The sequence below is a fragment of the Salminus brasiliensis genome, chromosome 20 (assembly GCF_030463535.1).
Source record: "Salminus brasiliensis chromosome 20, fSalBra1.hap2, whole genome shotgun sequence".
Lineage (NCBI taxonomy): Eukaryota > Metazoa > Chordata > Actinopteri > Characiformes > Bryconidae > Salminus > Salminus brasiliensis.
The window spans coordinates 21,932,642-21,953,449 of record NC_132897.1 but is presented as its reverse complement, the minus strand read 5'-3'; the positions used below and the strand labels follow the sequence as shown (position 1 = coordinate 21,953,449).

The 20,808-nt window shown below is 41.8% G+C and overlaps 1 protein-coding gene across 3 annotated transcripts in view; it reads right to left on the bottom strand.

Annotated features, from left to right (window-relative positions):
• The window catches only part of adgrv1 (adhesion G protein-coupled receptor V1), a 187,865-nt gene that overhangs the window by 117,659 nt on the left and 49,398 nt on the right, over positions 1 to 20,808 (bottom strand). For all 3 annotated transcript variants that reach the window (XM_072664705.1, XM_072664706.1, XM_072664707.1), the window contains 19 exons: positions 19,651 to 19,777; positions 18,883 to 19,100; positions 17,956 to 18,702; positions 15,808 to 16,181; positions 14,426 to 14,602; positions 12,911 to 13,091; positions 12,338 to 12,531; positions 12,041 to 12,170; positions 11,630 to 11,713; positions 9,391 to 9,530; positions 6,897 to 7,506; positions 6,302 to 6,517; positions 5,189 to 5,404; positions 4,841 to 5,085; positions 3,554 to 3,735; positions 2,640 to 3,448; positions 2,001 to 2,210; positions 1,165 to 1,295; positions 112 to 211 (listed from right to left, as the gene is read on the bottom strand). In XM_072664705.1, coding sequence (XP_072520806.1) covers positions 112 to 211; positions 1,165 to 1,295; positions 2,001 to 2,210; positions 2,640 to 3,448; positions 3,554 to 3,735; positions 4,841 to 5,085; positions 5,189 to 5,404; positions 6,302 to 6,517; positions 6,897 to 7,506; positions 9,391 to 9,530; positions 11,630 to 11,713; positions 12,041 to 12,170; positions 12,338 to 12,531; positions 12,911 to 13,091; positions 14,426 to 14,602; positions 15,808 to 16,181; positions 17,956 to 18,702; positions 18,883 to 19,100; positions 19,651 to 19,777 — 5,091 coding nt within the window. The remainder of the gene's footprint in view (positions 1 to 111; positions 212 to 1,164; positions 1,296 to 2,000; positions 2,211 to 2,639; positions 3,449 to 3,553; positions 3,736 to 4,840; positions 5,086 to 5,188; positions 5,405 to 6,301; positions 6,518 to 6,896; positions 7,507 to 9,390; positions 9,531 to 11,629; positions 11,714 to 12,040; positions 12,171 to 12,337; positions 12,532 to 12,910; positions 13,092 to 14,425; positions 14,603 to 15,807; positions 16,182 to 17,955; positions 18,703 to 18,882; positions 19,101 to 19,650; positions 19,778 to 20,808) is intronic.

Here is a 20,808-nt window from a genome sequence, read left to right as displayed (position 1 = left end):
AGCTATACAGTTCAGACCAGCTGGACTACTCAGCAGGGATGGATCTCTGGCATTGAAATATCATTCCGCTGCTATGTAGAAAATAAATAAATAATGAAATGAGTTGCTTACCTTTAGTTTGAATGTTAGAGAGGACAACCCTATATTCCTCTCTTTCCTCAGGCGTGCTGTCGTCCAGAAGCTGCAATACTACAGTATCATTCAGCACTCCCTATAACCAGAGCATGGTACAACATCAGCATGTGATGAAACCAGCAGTTAATGCAAAACTGACCAACAAGGTGTTTTGTTTTTACCTGCAGTTTGTCTTCCATATTTTAGGAACTGGTTCAATCCAGTTCCTCAAATATGCTGAAGGGTCATTTGTAACAATTGTGGATAGACAAGGGTTTGTAAAGAATAACAATTGTCAAACAATTCCAAATGCCTTTTCCTTCTCTAATAAAGGTGGATTTAGTGTTAACAAAGCAACATAGCACCGATATTTATTTCATGTGTAAACGCACTTCTCCTGGAAAGTTCCTTCTCTGTTCTATTTCCTGCTGAATGCCATTTCGAAGACTAAAGGAGACTGCAAAAGATGGCAGGTAGCTTTGCCATCTTCTAGGAGTCTTCTCCTGCTTTGTGGGCATCCATCATTTTAATTTTCAGAGAGCTAGGCAGCTGCTTAGAGGAGCCCTAGCTACTGATTGTTGGGACATAGATTGAGGAGTTATTAAAATTTCCAACACCTGGCCTTTCCTAACCATTAGTGAAGAAGCCATAGTCCTAACAAGCTAATTAAGGTGTGAGACCTTAGTAACTGTTGAAAGCTAAAATGGTGCTCCTTTATTTGTTCCCTCTCAAATTGTACAAAACAAATTATGCACTAATTCTGCCTGAAATGTTGTAAACTTGCTTTAAATAGTTTAACTTTAGGTTTAGAGCAGCTCACCTTCTACTACTCTAACTATTTGCAGTAACTAAATAACTAACTAACTAACTAACTAATAATTGTATGTGTGTTTTTTATATTCTGTGTAAAACAATATTCACAACAATATTCTATGTATCTCAAAGGTTAAAATGCTAGCTAAGACGTCCTGAGAATTTTGGATGGGAGACCAAATAAATGTGTGGTATGTCTCAAATATGTGTCAGTGTATGTGTATGTGCATACTGTACCTCACTGAAGAAGAGAACTCCAGAGGTATCCACAAACGCCAGGGAAGGTCTAGGCCCTTCAATTCTCCACTCCACTGTCACATTTCCTATTGCAGGAGGTGTTCTTTCCACCAGCAATGACTGTCGCTCACCTGCCACACACACACACACACACACGACACAGCACTGACCTAAAGAGCTGTCATTTTACTATGCATAATGGAATATCCTGCACTTTCCGATTGATACATCCCGACTCAGAAACATGCAACCCTGAGGCGTTTATCACTAACAGAAAACTGCATTTTAAAAATGCATCATTTCCATTATTGATGTGTTGCAATATCACTAGTTTACACTGATACACACTCAAAACGCTTGGAAGTGTATATGGAAGCTGCTGATACAAAAGGTCAAAAAATGTAAATGTAATTTATCATGCACAAAAAGGTCTAGAAAAATGACAGTAATAATAATCATAAACTCTAGACCTCCAAAGTTTAAGCTACCCTCTATAAGGGTGTCTCAGTGCTATATTATATAATGACAATGGGATTCCCAGAGAAAAGTATCCCCGTGTTCTGTCATGCATGTATAACAAAGCCAGTGTACCAGCTGTTCCAATATGTCAGCATTACTCTCTCTCTCTCTCTCTGCGTCTCACTATAACAGCGCGTCACTGGTTACTATGGAGGTCTTTACTGAAATCTGATCTTCCAATTACACGGGTGGGTTTCAAATGCCTACATACACACATACCTACAGGACAGACAACATCAATAATTAATCTCTCCAAATCAACACTCCAGTGTTACTCAAGATCAAGGGGGTGATGTAAGCAGCTGCTGGTTACTCACCTTCTCTAACTATTACTGATCTAGATGCTGGGCTGAAGCCCACCAGGCCAGCGGCATGGTCATTGGCGAGGATGAGGATGGTGACGGTATCTGAGCTGGGCAGAATACGACTGCCACCCTCGGTCCTCACCAAACCGATCCGTAGAGTTTCATTGTCCTCTGGCTCAGCATCGTCTGTGATGAAGAACTCAATGGTCTTCCTCACGTCTCCTTTTAAAGGAATAGACAGAGAGGAGGATGCTAATATAAAATTGTGCCTCAGAAATATTAGTAAATGAGCCGCAGCTGAAATTGCTCTCTTGACATGTATGCAGTTAGACAGCTGTACTACTCTAGAGATGTGAAACCATGTACATATCTGTGTCTTTATCGGCAAATTCTTTTTCCGCCCAAATATCCCAGAATGCATTACCTACCACGCTGCTGTACCAATTGCAAAATTAAACAGCATCAATTCAGATGAGTAGACTCTAATGTGTATGATGTAGAATGTAAATAGAATGTAAAGGTAATTCTATAACATAAATGATGATTATGCATTTCCATAAAGCAGCAAAACAAAAATTATCAGCTACTGTTGCTTCCTCACTTATGGCCTGTAATGTACACGTAAATCTGAATATTAATTTCTGGACGTACCTTCTGCAAAGACGAGGGTCTCCCCAGTGCCATTAAAGTCAGCATTGGGCTTTGCGCTGCCTCCAACGTACAGCCACTCCACCGTCACCTGGCCTAAACTGCCCCCAGTCCTTTCAATGACCAGCAGCACTCTGGTATGAGGCTCCTCTCTCACCTCCAGATACAAGCCTTTCTCAGTAGCATTAGGGCTAATGCTGTAGAGTATGAACACTCCGAACGCATCTCCATTCATCCCTATGGTCACCCTGGCTGTGTCTGGCTGCCCGATGGTGGGCAAGTGTTTGGCAGCCACGGTCATGTTAACCAGACTAACCTTTAAGATTTGTACCATGAAACTCTCGTCCACCTCTGGCAAAGAATCTGTCAGAATTGGCACCGTGAAATTGGCAACACTGGAGCCGTCCAGCATGATCGCTGTCTGCACTGTTATGGTGACGTAGTCACTTCCGGCAACCGCCTGGGAACTGAAGAGGGAAGCAGCAGCTGTGGTGTTTTTGACGTAGGTGAGAGTTTGAGCTGCAGGCAAAAGCTGGTTAGCCCCAGAAGTTACCCAGAAGCATGTTGCAGGAGAGGCACTGGTGAAAGAGAAGGCTTGGCAGGCTCTTTCCCGAAGGCAGAAGGCTGCACAGAAGTTCAGGGGGTCTCTGGCTGATGTGATGTTGATGGGCCTTCGGATGGCGCTAGAGGGTGCCCCAGCCAAGGGAGAATTGTAGTAAATAATGAAGCTATGGCCGTCTTTCTGGGCATTACTCACCACGTCAAACTCAAAGGTGCTATAGAGGATCTCTAGAAGGCCAAAATTACCTCCACTGAGAGCAAAAATAAAAATAAAATACAGTTATTATTTTTACATTTATTTTATTTTAAAACTACCATATCTCATAATATTAAGTAAGATATGTTAAGTAAGATACCTTCTTCGAACAGTAATGTTGGCTATGCGAACTCCTTCCAAAGGCTCCTGAACTCGATATACTGCTTGCTCAAAGTACACTGTTCCATATGGGTTGTCATTGGCAGGAACAATGATGTTCACCACTTTTTCAGCACCAATGCTTCCACCATTTGTGGCACCAGCAAGCTCAACCTTGATGATCTGAATTACATAAATTACCAAGACATTCACTCATTTACATATACAGTCCATATATACATACATACATATATACAACAGAAAAAAAACAATATGTACAAGTATTAGGACAGAAAGAGGGAGAGAGAAAAAGAGAGAGAAAGAGTTCAATCAAACAACATATAAGGTACAGCATGAATATGCTGAATAGGACCCCATAGAAACCCCATAGTGGAATTTAAAGAAGGCTCTTGCAGCATGCAAATCAAGAATATCAGAATACATTAACTGGAGGCCAAGATTCCTCAGGAACGCTCATGTCAGGTCCAGCCATTTATTTGCAATTAACCAATTGAACAAGAACAATTTAAATAGCTCAACACAACTAATAGTATTAATATAAGTACATTCTCAACACAAATGTCAACACAAAATGCCACTTTTAATCACTACTGCAGTCTCAGAATTATTCAACATCTTCATGACAAGCATATTCACAACTTGGTAGAGCACATTTCTTTCATGGCCAGCTTCAAACATGTTGCACAGCCAGACACCAGCTTCCTGCCAGCATTCCTGAGCAATCCTAGCCCATTTCTCATGCGCAGTGCTCTGCAGTTCACTAATATTGTTGGTTTTGTGTGCTACAATCACCCTCTTCAAATCCCACCAAAGAGTTTCTATGGGGTTCTAGTCAGCCCACTGTGATGACTACTCCAGAATCTTCCAGGACTTCTTCTGAAACCAAGCCTTGGTGGACTCTAAAGTATGCCTGGGATCATTGTTCTACTGGAATTGGGAGTCCAGTGATTTTGGTGTATGCAGTTTGCAAATCTTTTTCCACACTTATTTCTAAGTTAGGAAGTTAAAATACTTTCAATGTAGTTTTCCAGATCATTATTAAGAGCATTTAGCATTTACTGAAACCACTTTAAGCCAAATGTGTTTTAAACAGGTCAGAGTTATAGTTATGTCTGGTATTATTCCCAAGACAGTTCTGCAATGTTTGCAAAGAAATTAATATAATGTATAGTATCAGCAAATAAAAACGTGATCATTTATTACAAACATTTTAAAAGGCTAGTCAACCAAACATCTGACAGACAATATAACACTATATAAGACTCACCTCTTCAATTTCTGGCACATCATCAGCCAAAACCTCTACTTTTAGAGTCTTCATGGTTTCACCTGGAGCAAAGCTAACTTCACCGGACACAGGTTGAAGGTCACCAGTCGCAAGCCTTCCATTGACTGTTGCCTGCCATTGCACAGTGACGTAACCTATAGTCCCAGCATTCCTCACGATGGGTAAGGAGACTTCAAACGCATTCACTCCTGGCTCCTCTATAGTGATGGGCTCAGCCTGGAAAACTGAGTAACACAAACAAGACCTAGGTATGAAACTTAGGTGTGAAGAGTTAATCACATGCTCTGAACTGATTCTAACAGGACTTTAGATAATGTTTCAACTAACCAAAGGATCCATATGGGTCGTCAGAAGGCAGGATAGTGATAATTGCTTGTGTGAGTTCTCCCAGGAATGCTCCTCCTGTGGTCTGGTTGAGAAGTTCGATGCGGAAGGTTTCCTCCAGTTCAGGCACCACGTCGTTGATGATGAGGATGGGGACAGGCTTGCTGCTCTCCCCCTCCAGAAGAACCACATCGGAGGAGGCCACACTGTAGTCCTCACCTGCACACGAGTCACAGCCCAATACTGAGTATGTTTTGTTTGGGTAAAGTAATACATTTGTCTTCTATATGTCAAAATGTTTGTGGACACCCCTTCTTTAAGTTGCACCCATTGCTGACACAGATGTGCAAGTGCACAGATACATCTTGTCTAGTCGCTGTAAAAAAATACAGCCAATAGAATAGAACTCTGTGGAAGACATAACCATGGACCTATTGGCACCATGTCTAATGCCAGGTGTGGTCTAGAGAGGTACAAAGCCTCCCAGCATTGAGTTGTGGAGCAGTGCAACGGTGTTCTCTGCAATGCTGGTGCTCCATCCAATACTTTTGGGATGAGCTGGAGTAACTAATGCTCTTCTCACAAAATCCTTTCCCCCTGGACAGTAGTTACAATTACTCAGTTACTACAGATTGTTGACTTTAGAAGAAAAAAATGAATGAGCAGGTGTCCAAATACTTTTGCCCTTATAGTGCACTTATTATTATTATATATTATTATACAGTACAATAATATAGCCATGTGGGAACCATGTGCGCAGGGTCAGCCATGCTATGACATGCTTGGAGCGAAGATGTTTAGGAGCCTTGCTAAGGGGCAACAGTGAAGCTACCTACCCTGTCATCAATAACTCAACACTCTAATCATCACACCCCCACTGCCTCTTAAATAAAAATCTGGTTTAGAACTGTAATAATCTCAATAATACACTCCAGGTCTCGTGGGTCCCTTTGGCAGAAATTGACCAAATAAACCAAACATGAATGCAGAAATTCAAGAATTCCCAAATTTCATACATTAGCCCCGGAGCTAAAGTATCAAAATAGAAAAGTAAACATCATACGTGTGTGGTACTAAATCTGAGGAAAGACTGCTGCAGTCCTGGTTCCTACTTACCAACACGTGCAGTCATGGGTACCGCACGGAACTTGACAGACACGTCGGCAAATATCCCTCCAGTACGTGTTACGTTGATGATGGGTCCCATGTAATACTCAGGCACACTCACTGCAGGGGAGGAGAGCTGAAGCACCCCAAAGGCATCATCACTGGCCTCTATAATGACCTGAGCCACTGAGATGTTCCTTAGGCCGAGTCGTGGTGACAAAGCAACTGCAGGAACCAACACATAATGAAAGCGAACTGTTCTGTATCTGTGATACACACAATGTTATATATGAGCTAATATTCCATTATTATGTTTGCAGAATCTGTGTGATATTTTCCATAGCATCACCAAAGTGATTAAATATAATTCTGCTCAATTTATTCTGCTCAGGTTTAATGAGTGCTTACACTCCAATGTATGTCCAAATGTTTGTAGACACCCCTTCTAATCGAAGACAGTTATTTCAACAAAAGCAGGATAAGAAGAATCAATGAATGAGCAGGTGTCCCAATACTTTTTGTCCATATAGTGTAGCTACGTGTTCAATGTGACTATACATAAACAACTCTAACACTTCCATCCAAACTTGTAATCAGATCTTACCTGGTCTTGCCTGCCCACCCTCCACCAAGGTAACACTGCTGAGCTCCACAAACACAGACTCTGCCCTCTCCGGATCCGTATCATCCAGAATCTTCACAGTTATGTTCGCTTCACTCTGATTGGCTGAGAACATTACAGACTCCGAAACAGGTACAAAGTCCTTCCCAGCACTTGCCCTGCCCACACCAGGTGTGCTGTAGGGCTCTGGGTCCGTATCCCTCAGCGTTCTGTAGGCCACTCGCACCCTTCCCATCAACCCTTTCCTCCTCTGTACTGTCAGGGTAACAAGAGTGTCCGCTTCCGCCACACGGACCGGTCTGCTGCGTTCTGCAAACACAAACTGGCCATAGGGGTCGTCACTAGCCAGCACGGCCACCGTGGCAGCTGTCTGGTTCCCGAGCCGTCCATGGGAAATGTTGGACAACCGGACTCTGAAGCTCTTGTCCAGTTCAGGGACGTCGTCTTGCGAGATTAAAAGGTAAATGCTCCCAACGGTCTGTCCCACGTTGAAGGTCAAGTTGCCAGACCTGTAGATGAGCTCTCCCTCTGAGTCTGCATCTGCCTCCCAGTATACCGTCACATTAGACAAGGCCCCAAACGTACGAATAACCTGCAAGGGGAAAGGAAGCAGATCAGTATTACATTTATATTTACCTTTTATGCATTTAGCAGATGTTTTTTCCCCAGAATGACTTACAAAAGTGCTTCACCGTTTACTCAGAAAATACCCTCAGCTAGTTTGTATAGACTAGGATCTAAAAGATCCCTCTAAGCTTAGATATCTACTAAATACAAAAGTCAGTATGGAGACCATAATACTCAACACTACACAGTACTCTTGGAAGAGGTGGGTCTTCGGCCTGCGTTTAAAGATTTCCCCAGGGGAAATTTGTTCTACCACTTTGATGTCAGGACAGAAAAAAGCCTGGACGCTTGTCTTGTCTGGATTTTAAGGGATGCCGTACTTGGTGCAGATCGGCTTTTGACCATTGCCATCAAGTACGGAGGGGCTGGTCCATTCTTGGCTTTCAGGGTTTTGAATCTGATGGTCTATGGACTTCATTAATGGAATACTTCATTAATGGATCTTCAACCTAATCCCTATCTGACATTACAGTAGCATATACCCAATAACCACAGACAATTATTTTTAATATGTCTGTCTGTACTTAGGAAGGAACAGAAAACACACTGACTTACAACATACTCATAAGAGAAGCCACTGGGCATTTAGTACATTTCATTAGTAACCATTTATAAGAAACATGTATTTTTGTGGAATACTTTCTTTTTGAGACCAGTGGGAACAATTAGTAAGGTCGTATCAACTTAGAGGTATGGGTGCAGTTTTTACACATAAATACTAAGAAAAACCTTACGAAAAGCAAAGGATCCTCAATTAGCTTCAGCTAATTGGCTAAAAAACAGACCGAACAGACTGTCATCAATACCATCTCAGTAAATGCCTGCCCCAAATATGAATTTAGTATATTAGCATTTAAAAATCGTACTACCAAACTGAAGTGTGCCAAGGTAAAAATGGCTGACGTGCCATTTAGCTCTGTGGAGAAGTTCATCATTGTTTTATAGACTAAAGTAAGTCATACTGCGTTCTTAATCAGATCTATGCTTCTGCAAGAAAATAGATTTTTGTTTTACAATGTGACTGGTGACAGTCCAGTTCAGCGTTTGTTAGCAGCGTTAGCCTAGCATCTCCCGTTACAAATAAAGAAGCAAACATCAGAGGTACATAGTTTTCCTGATTAACACTTGTTTGCCATTAAATAACCTGCTTAAGTGTCCAAATAAGCACTAAACTAACTATACGCTAGCTAAATTACAGAGTATACCAGTGTATGGCCTGGAACACAGCATTTGAAAGGAAATAAGTGTCACACAAATACATCTACTGTGGTAAAAAAAAAAATGTTTTTATTTGCGGTTGTTAACTGGAAGTGACGTTGGTCTTTATTAATATCTATTAATGTTGGGAACACTGTGAATTAGACACTCAAAGCTGAATCTGAGTTAAAAACATTTGTGACAGAACATGAACCGAATTGCAATCTGTAGCATGAAGCTACAGGATATCAGATTATGATATCAGGATATCTGTTATATGGGGAATGATCTGAGTGACATAGGGAATGATCTACACGGCTTGCTCAGATAGGAAATCCATGTAAATCCCCATGTGTTCAGATTCAAGGGTAGGTAAACTTGTATCAATGCAATGCTGAGGGGCAAAATATTCTAATTGAGAAGACCCTGTTCCCTCATGCTCCTCTGCTCATTCTGAGAACTGGGCATCCGGCCATCGGCTTCTACGATAAATGAGTTTTGAGGCAACGTCTTTTGTTTTTACAAATGAAGATACGCAACAAATGTACTGTCTGTGGTAACTGCTGGTGGAATACAGATACAGTAGGCACAGATTACGATTGAAGCATTGGGGAATTCTATTACAACATTTGATAAGTATATTTTATCAAACCTGTAAGACCACAGTACTCCGCCCTTCCTCAGGCTCTGTCCCGTTCACTGCCAGAGAGTCAGCGCTGAACTGGAAGACCCCATGAGCCTCATCCGACGCAGCGATGGTCACAGTGATGCGAGATGCAATTCCCAAGTTGGCTTTGAAGGAAAAGACAATCAATGTTACTTTTGTCCAGATGATGCAGGTTAAAAAGAATGAAACTCCAGGTGTATTCTATATGTCCAAATGTTTGTGGACACTCCTGCTAATAAATGCGTTCTATGCGTTCTATAAATGTGTGCTGTTTTGACCGAATGTGTTTTAGTCCCTGTTCTCTCCTCTTCTTCAGAGCTAATTGGTAACGACAATTTTGCTAAAAACAAAGTCAAGAAAAACTCAATGCCATTGTAAAAGAATCAGTTTAAACACACACTGCATGACCACACACATCAATTATTTTATGTATTAATGAGGCAAGTTTTCACCATCTTCCTGTAGAGGCTGTGTGGTACTATGGAAAAACCACAGTACCACACAGCCTCTCTTGGCAGATTTCTTTGGAATATCCCAAGACACATAAAACCAAAGATGTATAAGAACCTCAAGCATGGTTAGACCACAGTCCAACATCTTTTAGAAATATCGCCGCTGCTTTTGGCACCGAATAAACATCACAAATTCTGTCCAATCAGCTGTGATTTTTAAGCGGCATGACTTTTGTTGACATTTTTGGTGTCTTCGGGCGTGAGCAACCGTCTGAATCTAATCTAGTCTAAACATGACTTTCATACAGCTAATGACAGACACGAGCTACATAGCTACTAATTTCAACCTTGGGGGTTCATGCTAAATACACAGCAGAGGTCATAAAGGTCAGCACAAGCTTTTTCACAAACTATGGCCAACGACTGCGGCACAAAATTTGGCCTAAAGCGTCCACAGCTCACGGCGTCGGACTTACACAAGTTAGGGGCCGTTTCGCATGCACAACAGCTTGGCTAAACCAGGCCCAAGAGTGTCTTCCTCGCTACCGCCAACATCAACACAAGCTCAAACAGAGCACTCTATGTGTGTTTTTAAATAGGGCCCAATGGGAAATGTGAACCTCCTGACATTTTCAATACTCAACTTACCACTGCTGCGAACCTCTCAATATAATGACTATTTGCTTTTCCCACATCTCTCCCCTGAGTGTTCATTGGCTTTGTTGCAATGTAAATAGCGTAGGCAGACACTAGTCTTGGAGTTGCAGGAGGCCACTAAAAAAAGGATGTTTTACTTGGGCATCGAGATGGACAAGGGCTCCAAACCTTTACAGCGTCTAATCTGGAACTTACCAGCGTGGACCTTTGATTGAGGAACCAGTCTACACTGGCCAGAAAAGTGACCAAAGGAAAACAAGGGTGCGCTAAGCAGCGAATTACCATCAGCTTTAACTGGGTTTTTAGTCAAAACACACAAGCAAACCTTTACCGAGTGTGTCTTGGTTGGTGCCAGAGGTGGCTTAGAAGCATGAACGGAGAACGCTTGGGAAAAGAGCACCTGTAAAAGCCGTCGCACTGTTGATTTACCCAAACACACAAAGCTGGTGCTTTCATGGCCAAACAATACCGCATTCACTTCCCAACGCATGCTGTCAATGAATGATCACCTGACCTGACGTCCACTGAAGGTCTGGGGACACCTTGAGGCCTTTTGATATCTGGCCGATACATTTCAAAGCTGTTTTCTTCAATAAACTACTGTTTAAAGTACACCCTATGTCCACATGCTTGTAGACAACCCCAACCCCAAGTTGCACCCATTGCTGATACAGATATGCAAATGCACACAAACACACAGCTTGTCTAGTCCCTGTAGAGAGGTATTGCAGAGTGGTCTCCAACTTCTGCCCTGCACATTTTAGTATTTACCCAGCTCCCTGATCCTCCACACACCTGATCCAGCTAATCAGCTAATTATCAAGCCCTTCCTGAGTTAAATGTAGTGTGTCAGAGCAGGAAGCCAGACTAATCACTGTCACCAGGCTAATCACTCTGGTCAGTGCTTTGTATTGGGCATTGTGGCCATAGGTTCATTCAGCACATCCTATTTTATGCCTGTGTGACCAGTGGGTGCATCTTAAAGGAGACAAATTAATTAAGTAGAACAGGCTTTCTGGATGAATTAGTACTTTCAGGAATTAAGAAATGGTAGCTTTTCTCTCAAGTGGAAGAGGGTGGGCTTTAGAGGAAGATAAGAGAGGGTCGGAGCTTACCATGGTGATAGTGAAAGGGTGGAAGGAAGAAGTCAGTGTCACTCTCTCCACTTCCACTGCCCTCGCCCCCAAAGAACAGATCCACTTAGGCACCACACAGCAACCACAAAGGACAGAGGCACACAGGATCCACACGGGATGTGAAAAGGGATTACAGAAAGAATTTACACACAGTGTAATCATACAAAGGTCCAGTTGTCCATGATCATGTCCAGATCGCATGAATGGAACAGAGCTAAGCATTCAGAGCATGCGAAAATGACAAGGGCAAGACATAGGGGTTTTCAAGGGTATTCTGAAGGTTAAGGCAAGTTCATTCAGGACACAAAAGAAAGCAAGAGGGTACAGGTTAATCAATACCAACATCTTCTGGTATTGACATCTAACAAGCCTGGGCCTGATGTTACTCACCTCCCCCCTCTGGGTTGTAGAGTTCCACTCGAAACACTTTGTCCAGCTCTGGCACCGAGTTGTCTATAACGGTCACATTGATGTATTTGAGCCTCTCGCCTGGCAGAAAATCCAGCAGCCCCTCTGTGTCCTGTTGGAGAGAGAGATTGAGAGAGTGAGAGAGAGGTCTGTTTGTGTTCGTCCGGTCAGCGTACTCTGACCTTGAAGCAAAGACCCCTTCTAGGCCCTCCTAAAACCTACATTATCTAAAATGTCTCCATCTACTTCTATCTGAGTAGAGACAGTGGTGAACATCACCTGGTAATCCTTTGGGCTGATGGCTGTCAATGGGGTCGTGCGATAGGCTACCAGCACTCTTCCCAGGAGGCCCTGCGCTCTGGCCACAGGCAGTCTGAGGACACCGGCCTCCTCGCTGACAGTGATGTGGGCTTCCTCTGCAGCAGGCCTGATCATCGTCTGAGTGACGGGGGCTGTCTGGAACTGCAGCAGACCTGAATCAATAGACAAAGCAGGTCAGAGAAACAGAACATCACCTATTCCAGGGTAAAATTAGCTACCTGTTATATGTCACAGTTGATCATTGGCCAGGTTCTGACCACAGCTGCGCTGTTGGGAAATTATTATTTGGGTGGTGGACTCAGTGTCAACCACCTTACCATATACCGCAAAATCCAGCCCTGTGGACAGTCAATGACCACTGATGAAGGCTATAGGACAGCGGATATAAATCTGGGCTACAGTCTGTAACTGTACACCAGCCATGTGGACCTACTAAGCTACTTTTCTTCGTATGTTCACACATTAGCATTTTAAACGAAGTGCTTTACGGTACTGTAAGAAGATGACGTAATCTGGCCTAGCCATGTTTACCATAGGGGTGGTCACTGGCTTTGATGGTGATGTTGTTGATGGCATTCTCAGGATCGATGCTGGCGCCGCTGGTTGGAGTAGACCCCTGTTTTCCATCTCCAGACTGAGCTGCAACCAACCTCACTTGGAAAAACTCATCAAACTCAGGGATGTCGTCATCCAGCACCAGCAGATTCAAAACCTGAGAGATCCAGGAGAATGAGGTGAGGCTCAGTAACCTCTAAACAACAACTCACTAGGTCATTTGCAAGGCTATCTGTACGGTCTGCATTAATACAGTCACATGGTCAAAAGTTTTGTGTTGATTTTTGAAATGAAAATAAGAATAAGAAAATACATTTATATATATTGTAAGGCACAGTTACTGTTTCTTTGCTCCAAACTGTGCCTTCAGAATTCAGATGTAGCAAAATACCACCAAGGTATGGATGTCTCAAATGATTCAAATGATGTGTTTTGCTCATTTTCAAGTAATAATACATAAAAAAGACCACCTACTGAAATAAAAGAAATATGAAACATGCCATATTTTGCATGCAATGTTTAGAGCATAAGTTTTTTTATTTATTTTCTACATTTAACACACTGGAGATAAAACAAACATATTAAATATTATATAACCTTCTATTACATCGCTGCTAAAAAAAAAACCCAGCCAGGCCAGGTAAAGCGGATCATGCTGGTTAAACTGGTTGACCAGCTTAGCTCAAGACCAGCACATCCATAGACCCTATATTAAGCTGTTCAACCAGTATGACCAACCTGACCATGATCTTCAACCCGCATGACCAAGCTGGTTGATCTGCATGGTCCAAACTAGTTAACCTAGCCTATAAACTAGTAAAACTAGCCTATATGTATGACTAGCTTGACAACTAGCTTGATCAAGTTGGTCATGCTGCTAGACCAACTAATTTATCAAACATTTAGGGTATGAAAACATACCCTATTCTGGTGTTTTCACCTGCATGACCATTTTTTTTTAACCCTCTTAATCGTCAAAGACCAACCGAAATCATCTAAATCCAGCAAAAGCTGGTCTTGAACTTGATAAGTTTCATTTGGATCATTTGTAATGAAGCAAATAAGCAGTTAGTCCCTTAAAAAAAAAAGAGGGAGACCAACCATTTGCACTCCACTATACTCATGTCCATGGCACACGACTTAATGACACACAGTATTCTGTCCACTATTCTGTGCAACCCTGCGACCAACCCACCAATATCTACCATTCTCGACCATTGCCATTATGAAATAGCAATATGTGATCAAATTAAGCCCAAGGTCAAGGTACCCACTAGATGGAGCTAAATGATAAGAAGCTGGCTCTGATTCAACATCAGTTACAACACACATAAATATAAAACCATAATCTACCACATCCAGACCACGGTCTGCTTATGAAAGCCCTCTGTGACCTCCTGGCCGGACACAGTGCGTGCTCACCAGAGTGTTTCCTCAACAGGAGGTCCCCTGCTCATTAATGATGGATGTGTGACAAGGTAGCCGTGTTACCTCAGAGCGCTGAGCCGGCAGGAAGAGGATGGAGCCTGTGGCGTTGGTGAAGTCTGAGCTGTTGGACACTGCAGCAGGGGAACCGAGCTGTGTGACAGTGTAGTTTACATATACGGAGTCCAGCGCTCCACGTGTGCGCTCCACTACACAGGACACGGTGGAGCCCTCCTCAGATATCTGATGATAAGAAAGGACACAGGATAGGTGACCATATAGGCAAGTTAAGGCTTCTCAAGTACATTTAGAAATGATTAGGTCTACTTTGAGTTAGCTTACTCAAAACATGCTTGTTACATCCTTTTAGCACAAGTTCGTATCTAAGCTGCTGGACTACGTAATTTTATAGCCCTATACAGGCCAATACAGCCCTGTGCAAAAATGTATATATGATTACAATTAAAATAAATGAAAGGGAATGAATATATCTAGGTGACAGATGATAATACAATATATGGAAACAGAAGATGACAGCTTTCTAATGGAGATCATTTTTTTCTTGACTGGTGGATGTTAATCCTTCGTATCCCCTCCTCAAATCGAGACCTGGTTGCATGCTTATATCTCCAAAACAGCAATTAGCTGTTTATCCATGTAATATCCATATACAGACTGGGGTATGTGAAGAGTATGTTTTGACAATTTAACAACATTTACAAACTCATATTTGCTGGAAAATTTAATTTGGTCGCCTCTATTAGTCCTGTTAAAACCCCGAGCAAATGCCATGGTATCTCTTCTGTCTGTAAACGAGAGGTAGTCCTTCTAAAGGAATTCTCTGGCCAGGTCTGCCATCTGTTCTGTTAATCGACTCAGCCATCGGAGATGCCATGAGTCCAATCTCCCTAAAGAGTCCACCGTCAACTCCTTCCAACCAGGCGTGAAGACAAATTAAATATACACGAGGACATGCGCTCACAAGCAGGGGGCTCGCGTTACACGCTTTCTACAGAGCCAAACCAAACACTGCTGGACCAGGAGGGACATGTCTACTTAATCAACTAATTCTTTGGAATGCTAAGTAAGGATAGTGTGGATAAGGAGCATTAGAAGAGTGGTTAAGTGGGGGAAAGTGAGAATACGTTCATGTCTATCTACTTTAACCCTTACACTGCATATACTGTACATGTTGGTGTCTTCGTTTCGCGCCTCACAGCGGTATGCAACCAGCATATTTTCCGACATTACTGGAATAGCTGTGGCGTGGCTGATAACTGTGTGTGTTGAGAGCGTTTGCCACCATTTTATGGTTCCATTTTATGATTCTATGGTTCTTTGAGTTGTTATGGTTGTATATAGATCTATTTTAAGCGTATACCCTAAATTTGATTCTACATCTAAGTGTATATGGTTGTGATGGTCGACATGAAGTGGCATGTTCTTACATCAGGAATGCAGGCTCCAGTGAAGCCAAACAGGCCGTTGGCATTGTCGCTCTTGCTAACCCTGAGTCTGGCAGTGGGTCGAGGCGTCGGCATTCGGGCTCCGCCGTAAACTGCCACCAGCTGCAGGTAAAACATCTCCTCTCCCTCCTCCTCCCGGTCGTCGCGCGTTTCCACCACGAACGACTTCCGCTTCTCCTCCTGGCGGTATGCCAGGTAGCCCGACACATTCCGCAGGTCCGTCTTGGCAGGCTGGCCGTGGAGTTCGCGGATTTCTGACTGGTTCAGGCGGCTGAGATAGAGACGCACGTCCTGCAGCAGGCCAGTGAAGAGCTGATGGCCTTCGGGGTCCGAGCCAATATGCACCGGAGCCACATCTGCAAAATTAATAAATAAATAAAAGCTAATTAGAGTCCTGTACCACTGTTATATGTAAAATAACTCACTCTCAGAAATCATAATAATGAAAACAATTAATAAAAATAGCTACAAGACTAACATGGCTAAGACATAATTAATGCATATACACCACAATTAGGGGCTGATTTACTAAAGGAGGCACTTATTACTGTTGGTCTACTAACACTATGGACCAATAGGGGTAGTCCATCACTAGGAAATTTAATGAACATGGGTGCAACTTCCTAATTAACATAAGAATAAAGCAATATCTTCTGAGAAAGAAATGTTTGTTTGGATTCGTTTTTTTTGGATAAGCGTTTTACTTACTACTTATTTTCGTTTTAAAAAAGTAACTTATTTGTCAATATTTTGAGAAAGGCTAAATTGTGATTCTAAATCTTAACTATTGTTTTTTTTTTGCATTTTGACATAGCCAGTCAAAATAATAACCTTTTTGCCAAAATATTGACTTACTGTGTTTAAATAATGACTTTTCAAGAACTAATTTATTTATTTTTGCAATATTTTTATTACATACAAGAGATTGTTTTTGTAGTATGCTGACAGTAACATTTTCCCAGATAATGAGTTTTTAAGCCATATTTTAGTAAGTTATTTTTCAAGAGTACCTAAACTAACATGCTAAGTGATCGTTTTGAGAAAATAAGACATTATTTATTTGTAATATAGATATGTCTTCATTGATTGACTACATTTAAGCAAAAAATATATATTAGTTTTTTTTTTCAGAACTACTAGGTAGTGTATAGTGTATAGTGACAAGTCAAGTAAAAATGCAAGGTTAGTTTTGATACAGTAGTAAAGCACAAGTAAAAGCAAGCAAGATTACTCTTGGACCATATTAGTTTAAAGTTCCACAGAAAATCTTACAGCACTGAGACGTACACCTCTAAACATATGGGTCAGGTCAGCCCTTGTTTTCCCTCCTAGTTCCCCCTCCTACAGTCTTAGTGTATATAGAAGAAGCTGCCACCAGAAAGGCATTCAGAGCCACACAACTGTACAAATTGAGGAAATCCGCTTGGGTGAACGCTGACAAAAACCCTCTAACAAAGCCTGAACAACACATTGAGGCGGTTAAGCTAACAATCCGAGACAATGTCAAATATGCTAGCTGTTTGTGTGTCCATCCATTTGATTGAAGTTAGCAAAAGAGATGTCAAGGAAGTCTCCCCGGGAGGCCTCACTTTTATTACAAAGGCCGCATTGTTTTCAATTACTCGCAATGAAGACTGCCGGGGAGCTTTCATGTGTCGCTAACAATGTCCAGCGGCAGCCGAGCGCTCGCTCAAGCATGCCGGCTCTGTGAAATTTCAAACAATGGCACAGGCTCCTCACAACAGGCCCTCGCCAGATGTGGACCCCGGGCACGGGGAGAAGCCTAGTCAGAAACCTCTCATTAAAAGCCACAATAATGAAGTGTAATGTGGTGAGAAGAAAAATAGTCGTGTACTGCGGTGCTAACGTTTCAGCATTCGTTTGCAGACCTAATGCTTATGCTTATGTTGAAAGGCTCTGGCTCTGAGCGAGAGATCTGGAAAAAAAAAAACATCATACACATTATATCTCAGTAGATGCCAATATTTTAAAGAGGGATGCACTCTCTGAGCTACCTGCGTGAAGAGGAATGAAGCAATGCAACATTTACAGGCCTAATCGCTATGGACTAGAAGCATAAACATCGGCGAGGCCTAGTTTCGAACCTTAAAATAGACCCAGTTTACACACCATTCACAATGGCCTCTCCTTTCAGGCTCTTGATTCCTCCAGGCATCGGGCTTCCGTCCAGATAAAACTCGATAATTCCATCTTCCACGGCAACGATGACATGAACCCATACATTATCTTCCACAAACTTTGCTGCCGTAGCTTTTGCCACCTGGGTGCTGTTAGATCCTAAGGTTGTGTAATGAAGCATTATGCTAATATGGGACTCGTTGGTTTGGACTTTCACGCCGTAATACGTGGTTCCATTGCCGTCGCCCTTTGAAGCAATAAACCCATCCGTATTGGGCCTGGGCATTAGCCAGGCTGAGAAGGTGAAGTTTGCCAGGCTATGAGGAATCCCCTGAGGCTGAGCTTCTGGACTGATGGTTCCATAAGCTCCAGCAAGGCCGGAAAAGAAGAAAGCATCCGTTCCAGAATGGTGCCTCCTGGCATGGGGCTGAAGCACCACAGCAGGAGGGAATGTGGCCATCAAGATCAAGTCCACCATCGGTGGTAAACCTTGCGGGAAATCTCCAGACAGGATCTCCCAGGCCACACGAACATCCCCAAAAGTGCCCTGCTGGCGCAGGATGGTGAAAGATGTTACTGAGGACATGTCGTCCACAGATAAGACATCCTCTGCTACCTCTTGGTCCAGGTTGTCTTCAGCAATGGCAAACACTCCAAAAGGGTCGTCATTGAAAGGGATGAGAACAGATGCGTTGAGGTCTTTCTCAGCCAGCTTGCCACCTTCCCCAGGACGACCACCTATGTAGAGAAAAGTCATATGTATTTGTTCAACAATGAACTTGCAGACTGAATGGAGCTTTGTTCTCAGAATCTCAAATTCATTACAATTTTAATTTAGAATCAATCAACGCAGTGAAATCATCAAACCTTTCAAAAGCTCAATTTAATTCAAATAATATTCTATAATAATACGCTAACCTGAAATGTTCATCAAGCGGAGCTCATAAAACTCGTTAAACTCTGGGATTTTGTCAGAGATCGCCTCCAGGACTATTGGCTTGGTTTTCTCTCCGGTATTGAAGACGATGAATCCAGAAGTGTTGACAAACTCCTGGTGAGGCTCTAGAGGAGTGTCATTGGCGAACAGCTTCCAGAACACAGTGACGTTACCAAAATGTCCTCTGTTCCTAATAACACTGAAGAAACATAGAAAAACAGGCAGAATATTGAGGAATTCTGTAATAAGCATGTTCTTAAATAAAAACGGAAATAAAAACGATATCAATTGACCACAGACAATAATTAGCAGTTAGTTGCTATTGGCAGGGTTATGGGTTCAACAGCAAGGCCCTTATCCCTCCCTGCTCCCAGGATGCGGCAACAATGGCTGCCCACCATTCCGGGCAGGTGTGCTCACTGTTCACTGTGTGTGTTTGAGCACTAGTATGTGTCTGTGTGTGTGTTCACTGAATGGATTGGTTAAAGGCAGAGGCCAAATTCTTTCTCTGTCCAACACAAATGGTGAAGATGGTTGTCTAGTCTTGTCTAATTTGTTGAATGAACAGGTTTTCTGTTCTTATACTTATGAGTATAAGTAGTATACTAAACTATTGTTCACGGTAACAGCATTGGTTTGGAACAGATATGTCAGACAGAGATCAGGTTACACAATGCTGGAGTATTTCTTTAACTGAATGAGTTGTGTATGTATGAGCTTATGGAGAGTGCTGAAGTGAATTTCCTCACTAGAAGTTGCTGGACTTGCCCTCCTCCACAGGCTTCTCAGTGGCATCCAGAGAGAATATACCATTGGCGTCATCATTGGCTTCAATCACAACTGTAGCTGTGTCCTGTCCATACACCACTGCATCTCCTACACACACACACACACACACACACACACAGAGTTTTAGAGTGCTCAGTTATGTACCAGACACTATTCACAACATTAGGTAAAAGGAGACATTAATACACTATTTTTTAATGTGTTTTTAAGTACTTTAAACAAAGGTCTTTAATTCTAAAGGAAACTAATGGTTAACAATTAATATAATTTAATTTATTATTTGAAATTTAGCTTCAGTTACACAGCATGGAGATACAAATGTATAAAGGTATAAAATAACATGGAATAACTTTAAAATAAAAAATGTAAATGATTATAGTTAGATAATCAAATTCTTAATTATACAATATTTCCTAACTTTAGATTAACAAACTGTGTAATGTTTTTTCTTTACTTAAAATAATATTTTAGAAACTCAGCACTTTTTTAACACAATTTAAACATTTACAAACAATATGTTGCTTTATCAGATTACCTTTAAAAACAGGTTAAAACTATTATTATTTTTATTAATAGTAGTATTTGTATTATTAGTATTATTACTGCTATTATGGTATTATTATATTGGGAAATATATTATTACTTTAGTTGTAGGAAAATATAAAAATATTGCAATAGAAATTAGCGCTCATATGACCCATCCTAAAGCTAAATGGACCAAATCAGCATTCTCTCTCCTCAGTACATAAAATCATAAACAGACTACTACTAGAAAAGTGTTGATTTTAGTTTCTTTAAAGTTTAATAGGCTAATCAAAGTTGTCTACATATTTTAGGGGGAACATTCGGGACACACTGTGCTATGAAACAGCATAAACATAATGAGGCAATAACTGCTTTGCATAACAAGCCAAAACATGCTTTTGTAGCACGCAGTGAATAAGACTAATGCATATTCAGCATCAGAAATGCCTCATTTATAATCCTCTTCAAATCTTTCATAAGCAAGACCCACGTGTTTGCAAATCGAGCGCACGCACATATGGTCTTCATCCCCGCATTGTTATTATCACACCAAAACAGCAGTGCAAAGCCCAAGACCCTGCTCTAATTAGCAA